General features: G+C 39.1%; 1 protein-coding gene across 2 annotated transcripts in view; it reads right to left on the bottom strand.

Moving 5' to 3' along the window:
* The window catches only part of LOC138349885 (serine/threonine-protein kinase 11-interacting protein-like), a gene marked incomplete at its 5' end in the record, with an annotated part of 63789 nt that overhangs the window by 25855 nt on the left and 22449 nt on the right, over positions 1–15485 (bottom strand). Inside the window, 1 exon segment of one of the 2 annotated variants that reach the window (XM_069338818.1) lies at positions 12051–12209. In XM_069338818.1, coding sequence (XP_069194919.1) covers positions 12051–12209 — 159 coding nt within the window. 2 annotated transcript variants of the gene reach the window in all.

Genomic DNA, 15485 nt, shown 5'->3' on the forward strand with positions numbered 1-15485 from the left:
CCATGCCCAAACTTCCAGCACTTGTTACAGAGTCTAGGAGATGGAATATACTTCTGAACGGAGCATCTGGCACCAGCAAGAATGAAAGAGGGCAGAATGGTTCTACCATCAAAGGTAATCTTCACAACCCGAAAGGGCAGACGGCGTCGACCACGAGGGGGACGAGTAAACGTATCCACCTGAAGGACAGAATGGCCTTGGGCCTCGAGGATGTGCTTGATATCCTTGTGGCAGTCCTTTAGATTCTGAATACCGGTCGCAACATGGTGCGGTAGGAGAACAGTGCAAATACTGGCATTTAAATGAGCGTTCTTGGAGACCCGAACAGGGGTCTCGCCAATGCAGGATAAGGCGGCCAAGCAGGTGGCTGCATCCTGAGGAGAAACAACGACACGGGTACCGAGACGGGTGGGGTTGAAAGTAACAGAGGCATCTACTGAATCAACAAGACGCCTATGAAGGGAAAAATCGTCAGGAGTTGAATCTATAGGATGGAGATCAAAGTACTTAGTCCATGTAGCAGGACCACACAAGGCATGGTACGAATTAGTATGGGAAGGGAGCATACGAGAGCGGCCATGGCGGGGACAGCGGTGAGAACCTTAGAGAGAGATGGGTCATAAGGCGCAGTAGTCACAATGAGAGATGGAGCTGTGCCAGGGGACGAGGCAGTCACCACAGAGGGCTTGGGGCTCGACTTAATCACAGAGGAGGGAGGGGTACAGGAAGGAGTAGTCCAGTCTGGGTCTAAACTGGGCCCTGTAGTGGGGGCCACAGAGCCCGGTCTTCCAGGACAGTCCAACTTGGGGGGCCTGGTCACCCACCCCCATGAGCCTGGGTAAGAGAAGTTGTGTCGTCATCCATGCAGCAATCAATTTAAAGGTTTGGGACCTGGAACCATGGGATACCACCTACCAGGGCAGCCAGGGAGGCCGAGCGCGCGCCAGTGCAGGAAGGGTGTGTCGTCCCCAGCGGTGCTCCCCGTTTTCAACAGGAGAGTCCTACTACATCGTCCATTCTCCCACACTGGTGCTAAGACCCCATTCCCCCTATCACTCCACCCTGGACACCCAACCATCCACTCAGGGCGACCCCTCCAGCGGGTGGTCCGATGGCTCACAAGGTCCCTACGTGCTGCCCTTCTGCACATACACCACCCAAAGAGGGAACAGGAGAGGGGCAAAGGCAACCCACACCAGTCCCAGGGAGGTGTACGTGAACCCCCTCACCATGGCAAGGAGGCATCACGGAGGGGGGAAGGGGGGATTTTTAAGTATAAACGGGCATGATGCAGGGTTTAAGCCTAATTTAACATGTGTGCACCAAACTAGGCCTAGGAAAGTTTAGGTTTGGTTGTTGCCTTCTACAAAATTAAAAGTGCAAAACTTTTTTTGTGTACACACAACAGTATTTTTGTACGTTTGACCAAAGGGTGCTATACTATAATTTTTGGATAAGTTGTCATATTCATGTCATCTTGTAAATGCTTCACTCAGGATAAGAACACAAAGGTTTACCAACAAAATTTACTTGTAAAAAAAAAAAAAAGAATACAAATATTGATCTAAAGAAGGCACTCAATAGCAACCACATTCTTCATATTTTGTCAGTGTTTATCATCATCAGATGAAGGCACTGGACTAGTTTGCATAAGTAGAGTATTCATAATATATGAAGTATTTTCAAGTTTTTTCAAGATAGTGACAGCACTATTTATGGTTAAAACAGATTTATTGTCAGTGTAATGATAACTTGACATGCATGTAGATATTTTGCATAAATTATTCTCATTGGGAAATGTACCTTTTCTGTTCAGTAAACAGGTGACAAGATGATCCTTATGTGTAATCTATATTGGCTCAGTATTTATTATGCACAAAACTGTAGAATTCTAAAAATTTTACTACTGTATACTAAAAAGAAATGAATTTTTTAATTGGAACAAGTTAAAAATGAGCCAATATTGAGGCCATGCAATGGGATTGAACCCACATCCTTGGACTCTCAAAGCACATGCACTACCGACTGAAGCATTTTTCCATGTGTCTGGGGGGAGTTGAGGGATGCGGGTTCAATCCCATTGAACGACTAATATTTTCTCAGTTTCATCACGTTCTTCTGATTTTGTTGTGGATGTTAAAGATACTACAAAAACTATTATATATAACAAATTTAATGTTTGACCTTGTTCACTAGCTGTTCACTTCACTTGATGGGATTATGCACTGCCATTTTTGGTGGCACTTGGTCATAAAAAATAATAATTGTAGTTTAAATTTACATGTTTATAAAATGATCAAAGTGCATTGATGTTCATTTGAATTTAATTTTATGCTAAAAAATTGTGTATTATGTTTTTTAAAAGATTATTATTGTTTGGTCACTGCCACAAATTAAAACTGTACTGAAGTGATCGATCACAAATTAATGGGCCAGAATAAAAATTACTTCATAAAGTTTGTGCTTAAGAGCTCATTAAAAATATTGAGCAATTTTATTGTTATTTTGGCAAAATGTACTCACACAGTCCATTACATTATTACTCTTCCGAGATAAGCCAAATTAATGACAGCTAGATACATATTTTATATATACTGTACTGTATATATATTCCACCATTAATGGAATGATTCTTTTCCCTACACTGTCAGCCTATGAAAGGTGGAAAGGAGAGTATATTACCCAAGTGTAGTTACAGGATGAGAGCTATGCTTGTGGTGTCCCGTCTTCCCAGCACTCTGTTATATACTTTCAAACTACTGATGGTTTTAGCCTCCACAACATTCTCACTTAACTTGTTCCAACCATCTACCACTCTATGAAATATAGTTGATATGTGCTGCTTGGAATATTGCTCTTTTGTATTTTACCATCCATTAAGTTCAGTACAACTGGGACAAAATTCTCAGCAATAGTTAAAATGTTTTCATGAACTTTAATGCTGACACTAATACGAAATATGATGTCAATAACAATGTTAATAACTTATAAATCTAAGCTCAATTTATAAAATTTTAATGAGCCTAGAGTACTATTGAGTATGACTGGCAAGTATGAATTAAGTATGAATCTATACATTAACAAGTGATTACAAGCAACAACTTCTGCTAATACTTGAAGGCCTTCATTGTCATAAAGTAAAATGTGTGTATTTCTTGGTTAAGGAACTAAATTTAGTTTTTGTCTTTTTTGTTATTATACCAAATGCAGTAACAAGGTGTTTGGGTACTGGTAATATAGGATATACAGTACTGACATTAAGATTTCCATACATGAGTACCAGATATTCACTTTTAGATTACTCTCACACAACACCAATCACAAACACAACACTGCTCAAGATTTCTCTTGCACAAAATATACCATTTTCAAACAACTGCTAAGGTTTTTTTCTTTTTACATTAAATATTCGAAAGTACACATTTAATAATGCATAAAAAAGTGACAAAATGACTGTTGAAATACAGGTGGCTGCACATTGAACAAATCTATTCTTTAGCATAATATACAGCACTATGAACTATGCCCTAAACCATAGTCCAAAAATCACTAATAAATGGGTCATTATTAATGATTAAACATAATTAGAGAATTATCTGCAACAAGTAATGAATACATTTATGCATATAAAAAAGTAAGACAGGGAGCGCTTATTGTAACTTAATTACAGAAAGCAGGCATTTATTAACTAATATTTGTTATGTATTAATATATAATGATGTACCTGTACTATATAAGTAAATTATGCCAAGTTCACTGTAGAAGTATAACAAAATATATGCTAAATTATTCTTTGACTACTGCCTTTGTAAACTAATAAAAAAATAGGGACAGATATGCATACACTTAATATAAATTTCAGTAAATGTTTTGTGAAATGCCTCAATAATGGGTACAAATATGTAAGGTGATGTCTTGCAAATACTGTATATAGCCTATATACAATTATTTTAAATAATCAATAATTAAATAAATATATGTAGCATATATATAAAATATATATATAAAATATATACATATATATACATACATATACATACACACACACATTATATATATATATATATATATATATATATATATATATATATATATATATATATATATATATATATATATATGTCGTACCTAATAGCCAGAACGCACTTATCGGCCTACTATGCAAGGCCCGATTTGCCTAATAAGCCAAGTTTTCCTGAATTAATATATTTTCTCTAATTTTTTTCTTATGAAATGATAAATCTAACCATTTCATTATGTATGAGGTCAATTTTTTTTTATTGGAGTTTAAATTAACGTAGATATATGACCAAACCTAACCAACCCTACCTAACCTAACCTAACCTATCTTTATAGATTAGGTTAGGTTAGGTAGCGGAAAAAGTTAGGTTAGGTTAGATATATATATATATATATATATATATATATATATATATATATATATATATATATATATAGATATAGATATATATATATATATATATATATATATATATATATATATATATATATATATATATAGATATAGATATATATATATATATATATATATATATATATATATATATATATATATATATACATATATATTATGTCGTACCTAGTAGCCAGAACGCACTTCTCGGCCTACTATGCAAGGCCAGATTTGCCTAATAAGCCAAGTTTTCATGAATTAATTGTTTTTCGACTACCTAACCTACCTAACCTAACCTAACCTAACATTTTCGGCTACCTAACCTAACCTATAGAGATAGGTTAGGTTAGGTTAGGTAGGGTTGGTTAGGTTCAGTCATATATCTACGTTAATTTTAACTCCAATAAAAAAAAATTGACCTCATACATAATGAAATGGGTAGCTTTATCATTTCATAAGAAAAAAAATAGTGAAAATATATTAATTCAGGAAAACTTGGCTTATTATGCAAATCAGGCCTTGCATAGTAGGCTGAGAAGTGCGTTCTGGCTACTAGGTACGACATTATATATATATATATATATATATATATATATATATATATATATATATATATATATATATATATATATATATGTATGTATATATATATTTATGTATATATGTATGTATGTGTGTATATATGTATGTATATATGTATATATATATATATATATATATATATATATATATATATATATATATATATATATATATATATATATATATATATATATATATGTATGTATATGTATGTATGTATATATATATATATATATATATATATATATATATATATATATATATATATATATATATATATATATATTATATATATACATACATACATATATACATACATACATATATATATATATATATATATACATATATATATATATATATATACATATATATATATATATACATACATATATATATATATATATATATATATATTAGTATATTTTGGTAGCAGTCTTTCCTGTAGACATATATTATTAAATATGACCGAAAAAGTAAGATTAATAATTCTAACACAAATTTTCTCAATCTTTCGTACATTACGCTTCACTGTTGGAGGTAAATCAAAAATCACTTCTCCAAAATTCATTTTTATTTCTAGTCTGACGCGACACGGGCGCGTTTCGTAAAACTTATTACATTTTCAAAGACTTCACAAATACACAACTGATTAGAACTTACGTATCTCTGAGTTTATATCTACATTTGAGTGAGGTGGGAAGGGTGATGTGGCATTAGAACAAGATGGGATATTAATAGGGTATTAAAAGTATCAACACAAGACAGAACAGAAACAATGGGTATTGAATAGAAGTGTTTGTAGAAAGCCTATTGGTCCATATTTCTTGATGCTTCTATATTGGAGTGGAGTCTTGAGGTGGGTAGAATATAGTTGTGCAATAATTGGCTGTTGATTGCTGGTGTTGACTTCTTGATGTGTAGTGCCTCGCAAACGTCAAGCCGCCTGCTATCGCTGTATCTATCGATGATTTCTGTGTTGTTTACTAGGATTTCTCTGGCGATGGTTTGGTTATGGGAAGAGATTATATGTTCCTTAATGGAGCCCTGTTGCTTATGCATCGTTAAACGCCTAGAAAGAGATGTTGTTGTCTTGCCTATATACTGGGTTTTTTGGAGCTTACAGTCCCCAAGTGGGCATTTGAAGGCATAGACGACGTTAGTCTCTTTTAAAGCGTTCTGTTTTGTGTCTGGAGAGTTTCTCATGAGTAGGCTGGCCGTTTTTCTGGTTTTATAGTAAATCGTCAGTTGTATCCTCTGATTTTTGTCTGTAGGGATAACGTTTCTATTAACAATATCTTTCAGGACCCTTTCCTCCGTTTTATGAGCTGTGGAAAAGAAGTTCCTGTAAAATAGTCTAATAGGGGGTATAGGTGTTGTGTTAGTTGTCTCTTCAGAGGTTGCAAGGCTTTTCACTTTCCTTCTTATGATGTCTTCGATGAAACCATTGGAGAAGCCGTTATTGACTAGGACCTGCCTTACCCTACAGAGTTCTTCGTCGACTTGCTTCCATTCTGAGCTGTGGCTGAGAGCACGGTCGACGTATGCGTTAACAACACTCCTCTGTTAACGCATACGTCGACCGTGCTCTCAGCCACAGCTCAGAATGGAAGCAAGTCGACGAAGAACTCTGTAGGGTAAGGCAGGTCCTAGTCAATAACGGCTTCTCCAATGGTTTCATCGAAGACATCATAAGAAGGAAAGTGAAAAGCCTTGCAACCTCTGAAGAGACAACTAACACAACACCTATACCCCCTATTAGACTATTTTACAGGAACTTCTTTTCCACAGCTCATAAAACGGAGGAAAGGGTCCTGAAAGATATTGTTAATAGAAACGTTATCCCTACAGACAAAAATCAGAGGATACAACTGACGATTTACTATAAAACCAGAAAAACGGCCAGCCTACTCATGAGAAACTCTCCAGACACAAAACAGAACGCTTTAAAAGAGACTAACGTCGTCTATGCCTTCAAATGCCCACTTGGGGACTGTAAGCTCCAAAAAACCCAGTATATAGGCAAGACAACAACATCTCTTTCTAGGCGTTTAACGATGCATAAGCAACAGGGCTCCATTAAGGAACATATAATCTCTTCCCATAACCAAACCATCGCCAGAGAAATCCTAGTAAACAACACAGAAATCATCGATAGATACAGCGATAGCAGGCGGCTTGACGTTTGCGAGGCACTACACATCAAGAAGTCAACACCAGCAATCAACAGCCAATTATTGCACAACTATATTCTACCCACCTCAAGACTCCACTCCAATATAGAAGCATCAAGAAATATGGACCAATAGGCTTTCTACAAACACTTCTATTCAATACCCATTGTTTCTGTTCTGTCTTGTGTTGATACTTTTAATACCCTATTAATATCCCATCTTGTTCTAATGCCACATCACCCTTCCCACCTCACTCAAATGTAGATATAAACTCAGAGATACGTAAGTTCTAATCAGTTGTGTATTTGTGAAGTCTTTGAAAATGTAATAAGTTTTACGAAACGCGCCCGTGTCGCATCAGACTAGAAATAAAAATGAATTTTGGAGAAGTGATTTTTGATTTACCTCCAACAGTGAAGCGTAATGTACGAAAGATTGAGAAAATTCGTGTTAGAATTATTAATCTTACTTTTTCGGTCATATTTAATAATATATATATATATATATATATATTTTTTTTTAACACAAATTTTCTCTATATTTCTTATGTTTCTCTTCACTGGCAATGGTAATTGAAAAATCAATTCTCCAAAATTCATTTTTATTTATGGTCTGACCCCAGAACACGTTTCGTAATTCTTATTATTCTTATTACATTTTCAAAGACTTAGTTTACTTATACAAATTCATCGTACTTATACTTGTTTTTGGGTGAGGTGATATTGGCACAAAAGTTTTGGGTGAGGTGACAAACACAAGACAACACGAAACAATGGGTATAAATTGGGTATAAAAACATAAGAATGGGAGTAACTGCAGAAGGCCTATTGGCCAATACCTCCTCTTCCTGCTTCTATGTTGGTTCGGGGTCTTGAAGTGGGTTGGTTCGGGGTCTTGATAGTTGTGCATTAATTGACTGTTGATTGCTGGTGTTGACTTTTTGATGTCTAGTGCCTCGCTGTTGTCGAGCCTCCTGCTATCTCTGTATCTATCGATGATTTCTGTGTTGTTTAAGATTTCTCTGGTGATAGTCTGGTTGTGAGAAGAGATTATATGTTCCTTGATGGAGCCCTGTTGTTTATGCATTGTTAATCGCCTGGAGAGAGACGTTGTTGTCTTGCCTATATACTGAGTTCTTTGAGGCTTACAGTCCCCAAGTGGGCATTTGAAGGCATAGACGGTGACGGTTTCCTTCAAGGCATTCTGTTTGGTGTCTGGGGAGTTTTTCATGAGTAGGTTGGCCAATTTTTTGGTTTTATAGTAAATTGTCAATTGTATTTTCTGATTTTTGTCTGTAGGGATAATGTTCCTATCAACAATATCTTTCAGGACCCTTTCCTCCATTTTATGAGCCGTCAAAAAGAAGTTCCAATAAAATGGTCTAATACACTAGTGGGTACAAGTATTGTGTTGGTTGACTCTTCAGAGGTTACATGGCATTTCACCTTTTTTTTATGTCTTCAACAAAACCATTAGAGAAGCCGTTGTTGATTAGGACCTGCCTTACCCTATAGAGTTCTTCATCGACTTGCTTCCATCCTGATCTGTGGCTGTGAGCCCGGTCGACATAAGCGTCGACGACACTCCTCTTGTACTGGGCAGTCTGGGCAGTCACTAATGACATTGAGGCACAATCCTATGTTTGTTTCTTTAGTGTAGACTGCAGTGTAGAAGCCTTCGCTCCTTTCCGTGACTGTTACATCTAGAAAGGGCAGCTTCCGATCATTCTCCATCTCTTAGGTGAAACTCAACGCAGAATTCCGCTCAAATGCCTCATTCAGCTGCTGCAGACGTCTGGCATCAGAACCCATGGCGACCCCATCTACTTGCTTATACATGTGCCCATCTGGGCTCAAGAAGGGTGCCTCTTTAGTGCAGGCTTGGAGTAGTTTCCTTAGTACCTGTATGCTTTCTGGTATGTCAAGAGGAGTGCAAGCCGGATCACGATACAATGTCCGCTATCATCCCGATTGTTTCGACCACAGGTACGTTGGTAAACAGTGACTGTACATCCAATGAGGCTCTTATCCCCGTGGCCCATGCTCCCCGCAGTAAGTCAACAAATTCCTTTGGAGAGTTCAGGCTGAAACCACAAGGTACATTAGGAGTCAGCAAGCCATTGAGTCACTTAACCAGTCTGTATGTGGGTGTGGGTATCTGGCTGATGATTGGCCGAAGTGGGTTTCCAGGCTTGTGGGTCTTGACATTTCCATACGCCTACCCAGGTTTGTAATGTCAAGACCCACAAGCCTGGAAACCCACTTCGGCCAATCATCAGCCAGATACCTACACCCACATACAGACTGGCTAAGCGACTCAATGGCTTGCTGACTCCTAATGTACCTTGTGGTTTCAGCCTGAAGTCTCCAAAGGAATTTGTTGACTTACTGCGGGGAGCATGGGCCACGGGGATAAGAGCCTCATTGGATGTACAGTCACTGTTTACCAACGTACCTGTGGTTGAAACAATCGGGATGATAGCGGACAGTGTATTGTGATCCGGCTTACACTCCTCTTGACATACCAGAAAACATACTAAGGAAACTACTCCAAGCCTGCACTAAAGAGGCACCCTTCTTGAGCCCAGATGGGCACATGTATAAGCAAGTACAGTAGATGGGGTCGCCATGGGTTCTCCCCTAGGTGTCCTGTTTGCGAACTTCTACATGGGTACCATCGAACATAGAGTCTTAGTTGACATGAACTTGAAACATGCTATATACTGCAGGTATGTTGACAACATTTTTACACAGGTACCTGATGCCTGACGTCTGCAGCAGCTGAAGGAGGCATTTGAACGGAATTCTGTGTTGAGTTTCACTTATGAGATGGAGAATGATGGGAAGCTGCCCTTTCTAGATGTAACAGTCACAGAAAGGAGAGGAGGCTTCCACACTGCAATCTACACTAAGGAAACAAACATAGGAATGTGCCTCAATGCCAATAGTGACTGCCCAGACAGGTACAAGAGGAGTGTCGTCAACGCTTACGTCGACTGGGCTCTCAGCCACAGCTCAGGATGGAAGCAAGTCGATGAAGAACTCTGCAGGGTAAGGCAGGTCCTAGTCAACAACGGCTTCTTTAATGGTTTTGATGAAGATATCATAAAAAGAAAGGTGAAATGCCATGCAACCTCTGAAGAGTCAACCAACACAATACTTGTACCCCCTATTAGACTATTTTACAGGAACTTCTTTTCGACGGCTCATAAAATGGAAGAAAGGGTCCCGAAAGATATTGTTGATCGGAATGTTATCCCCTACAGACAAAAATCAGAAAATACAATTGACAATTTACTATAAAACCAAAAAAAACAGCCAACCTACTCATGAAAAACTCCCCAGACACCAAACAGAATGACATGAAGGAAACCAACGTTGTCTATGCCTTCAAATGCCCACTTGGGGACTGTAAGCCCCCAAAAACTTAGTATATAGGCAAGACAATGTTGTCTCTCTCCAGGCGATTAACAATGCATAAACAACAGGGCTCCATCAAGGAACATATAATCTCTTCTCACAACCAGACTATCACCCAAGAAATCTTAACAAACAACACAGAAATCATCGATAGATACAGCGAAAGCAGGAGGCTTGACATCAGCGAGGCACTACACATCAAAAAGTCAACACCAGCAACCAATTAATGCACAATTATATTCTACACACTTCAAGACTCCGAACCAACATAGAAGCAGGAAGAGGAGGTATGGGCCAATAGGCCTTCTGCAGTTACTTCCATTCTTATGTTTTCATACTCAATTTATACCCATTGTTTTGTGTTTGTCACCTCATCCAAAACTTTTGTGCCATATTACCTCACCCAAAAACGATTACAAGTACTGTACGATGAATTTGTATGTGTAAACCAAGTCTTTGAAAATGTAATACGAATTACGAAATGCGTTGAGGCGTCAGACCATCCATCCATATTATTATTTTTATATATATATATATATATATATATATATATATATATATATATATATATATATATATATATATATATATATATATATATATATATATATATATATATATATATATATATATATATATATATATATATATATATATATATATATATATATATATATATATATATATATATATATATATATATATATATATATATATATATATATATATATATATATATATATATATATATATATATATATATATATATATATATATATATATATATATATATATATATATATATATATATATATATATATATATATATATATCTCGTACCTAATAGCCAGAACGCACTTCTCAGCCTACTATTCAAGGCCCGATTTGCCTAATAAGCCAAGTTTTCATGAATTAATGTTTTTTCGTCTACCTAACCTACCTAACCTAACCTAGCTTTTTTTGGCTACCTAACCTAACCTTACCTATAAATATAGGTTAGGTTAGGTTAGGTAAGGTTGGTTAGGTTCGGTCATATATCTACGTTAATTTTAACTCCAATAAAAGAAAATTGACCTCATACATAGAGAAAAGGGTTGCTTTATCATTTCATAAGAAAAAAATTATAGTAAATATATTAATTCAGGAAAACTTGGCTTATTAGGCAAATCGGGCCTTGAATAGTAGGCTGAGAAGTGAGTTCTGGCTACTAGGTACGACATATATATATATATATATATATATATATATATATATATATATATATATGTATATATATATATATGTATATATATATGTATATATATATGTATATATATATGTATATATATGTATGTATATATATATATATATATATATATATATATTTATTTATTTATTTATTATTTTTGTATATTTATAAAAGTATTTAAACAATTAAACTACTCTTAAGGTGTGATTTTGGTTACTTTTATAATATGTCACCTGAAGATCAACACTGAAGAGCTGTAGCCAAGGAGTCCGTATGGCCTGGATAATGTGACAAGCAGCAACGGATGAGGCCACATGAAGATCCCAGGACGTCTCTGCCCCTGTTACTTCATCCATAAACTGAAGACAGATGTGGCTGTCACTATGTACTTCCTGTAATATATAGAATTGATATTTTAACACTTGTACTCCCAGCCTAGGGGTAACAGAAGAGGATGTGTAATCCTAGTATACATATTTTATTTGAGTAAATATTAACATCATGCGATGGGATCAGACCCACGTATCTGAACTCCTCAGGCGCGCACACTGCCTGCTGGGCAGGTTCAATCCCATAGTACAGCTTCAATATTAATCATGGTCTTGTCATTTCAATGTGCATATTGATATAATTTTAAATAAATTATATGCATATGCATGTGTTTGTTTTGCAGAGTAGGTTTGGATAAAAAATATAATTGAATAAAAAAAATAGGAGGTATTTTTGGGGGAGTCCCGAAGGCTATCCATGGCTGATATGGATACCCTAACAATTTTGCATCATTCGATGTGGGTGGAGTTCTAGGCCTACCAGGGACCATGAGCCAGAACCTAGCCCCCTTACAGAGGCATGAGGAGCAATGGCCCATAGAAATGCACATGTGATTTGGAGCATTCAATATCTGCCATCGACCGGGACAGGCACCCAGAAAGGTAAGCGCCACAAAAGAAACCCCTATTCTGGTTAACAATGAAAATCGTCAAACGAGTGGACAGAACTCCCCAAAAGTGAAACGAGCAAACAAGCATGACGTCACATGAGCGCAGACATGCGGCACGGTTACATACGGACTCCTTGGCTACAGCTCTACAGTGTCTTCAATGCAGCCCCCCCCCTCCCCTAGAGGGGGAAGGCGGAGCCCCAGAACCTCGTGCCGGTGATCATCACCCCAGTTCCTCGGCTGATGGGATTGTGCATAGTCGTGTAGCTCCAGTCTTCTCTAAGTGCTGTTAATTGTTTTTAGTGCTGCTTTTATGGTGGTCGTGCGAGCTGGGAGTAGTATTCTTCGGTACTTGGGATGCATGTGCTTAGGGTCACCTTCTCCGAGTGCCCTGTAAGTACTGCCCTCGGGGCTTAGGATTTCCTTCCCCAAGTCACCTTGGGTCTACCTCTGTTGGCCTTTCGCTGCTTGGTGTTTGGCCACCCTGAGTGTGTGGAGGGGTTTTCACCCTTGTTTGCCTTGGGGTAATTGGTATTTCTTGCACTGGTGGGGGCATGGGTTACTGCATAGCTAGTTTTCACCTTTAACAGCGGGCAGTTCTGTTCTCTTCGGGTACATTGTCTTCTTGCGAGGATTTTCTTTTATTTTTGTGTTTGCCTGGTGTGGGGGGGGGGAGGTCTGCTTTGTGTTCTCCCCCCCCCCTTATATTAGGGTCGTTTGTGTGGTGGCACCCCTGCTTCGCCCTCATGAGTGGACATGTCCCGCGAGTTCAGCTTTTAGCGGTTTGCTTGGTAGTTTGGGGCACCGGTTAGCAGTACCCTGCCTGGGATAACCCTTAGCAGACCCAGTCTAGGGGCCCTGGAAAACCCCGCGGGGGCACTCGGGTCCGATGGAGGAGACCCCTGCATCCCCTCTCGCTTTGTGCAAGTTTGAGGGTTGCTTTGTCCCCTTGTCTCAGGGCGACACATTGCTTTTGCTTCCGTCATGCAGCCTCTTGGGTTGGTGACACATTTGACCCGAGTCCTGCAAGCTTTGTTGCTTTTGTGACTCAATTCACCCAATCTGATAATGATTTTCTTGGGGTGCAGGCAGCACGCGCATTGCAGGATAGGTTTAGGTTATTGCAATGCGCTCGGGTTGCAGCTTCCCCGGACGCCCTGAGGCTGCCCCGCTTTGCCTATAGGGACTTGGAGGTGTTGGTCGCTTCGGCCTTAGTTCCGTCCATGTCCCCTCATTCTTTCCCTGCAGTAGTTCATTCGGTCCCCCCTTCCCCTACTTCAGGCCCCTAAGCATCTGAGGGCTTTGGGGTCGGGGCAGGGTTTAGAGGTTTCCGAGACTGGCAGTTTCGGGGGTTGCCTCTTCCAGGGTGGCTACGGAGGCATTCAAGTTTGTTCCTCCTGCCGCTGCTCTGGGATCTGACCAGTGGGCCCCATCTCTTCCAGCTGTCCCGGCTTTTTCTTGTGAGGCCGGGGCTTTGGAGGACGACTCGGCCCCCGGAATTGGAGGTTCCCGGGGTTGGGGAGGAGCTGACTTGGGGGGTGTCTTGGGCTCTGTTGGACCCCGCCTGGATTTTCCGTCCTTCTGAGCGGGGATTACTGTTGCAAGGAGTGGGGTTTTCTTTTCCCCATTCTGCGTACGATTTGGACTTGGGTTCCGCTCCTCCCCGGGTTTGGTTCCGTGTCCCTGCGGATCCTTCGATTCCGTCTTTCCCGAAGTTTTCGGCTTCCCACATCTCGCCACCTGAGGTACAGTCGGCCATTGCGGCTTACCTCCTGCGCGACCCGGAGTATGCCTCCATAATGGATCATTCTTCTTTCAGGTTTGGAGCTTTGTGTTCATACTGGGTGCGTTATGAGGTTCCGGGGTTGTCCTGGTTTGCAGACTGCCCCTTGTTTTCGTTGGATGCTTGGGACTCGTTCTGTTGGACACGCACGTTTGAGTGGCGTGAGGCATTGATGGTGGTCAATGTGGTGGTCTTTGACCACCTGGTGGTGGTGGTCTTTGGTGGTGGTCAATGACGGTGGTCTTTGACGATGGTCAAAGCTTAAAAAACAGAAACCACGTACAAAACTCAGTGAAATCATAACAGAACGAAAAGGCAATGTAAAGGATTTGGGTCTACTGATTTTGGAAGACCTTACATTAAAAGAACACATTAAAGTAGCCGTCACAACTGCAAGAAAAATGACAGGTTGGATAACAAGAACCTTTCACACTGGAGATGCTATACCGATGATGATACTTTTCAAGACGCTAGTGCTCTCTAGGGTGGAATTCTACTGCACAATGACAGCCCTTTTCAAAGCTGGAGAAATTGCTGACCTGGAGAGCATGCAGAGATCCTTTACTGCTAGAATCCACTCAGTAAAGCATCTAAACTATTGGGACTGACTAAAAAGCCTAAATCTGTATTCTCTTGAGAGCAGGCGGGAGAGATACATAATAATTTACACACATGGAAAATAGTAGAGGGGCTGGTCCCAAACCTGCACACAGAAATAACAGCACATGAGACCAGAAGGCATGGCAGGATGTGCAGAATACCCCCGTTGAAGAGCAGAGGTCCAACAGGTACTAAGAGAGAACTCTATCAACATCAGAGGCCCGAGACTGTTCAACATGCTTCCACTACACATAAGGGGCATAACTGGCCGACCCCTCGCAGTATTCAAGAGAGAACTTGACAAACACCTCCGAAGGATATCTGATCAACCAGGCTGTGACTCAT

The sequence above is a fragment of the Procambarus clarkii genome, chromosome 40, assembly GCF_040958095.1.
Source record: "Procambarus clarkii isolate CNS0578487 chromosome 40, FALCON_Pclarkii_2.0, whole genome shotgun sequence".
Lineage (NCBI taxonomy): Eukaryota > Metazoa > Arthropoda > Malacostraca > Decapoda > Cambaridae > Procambarus > Procambarus clarkii.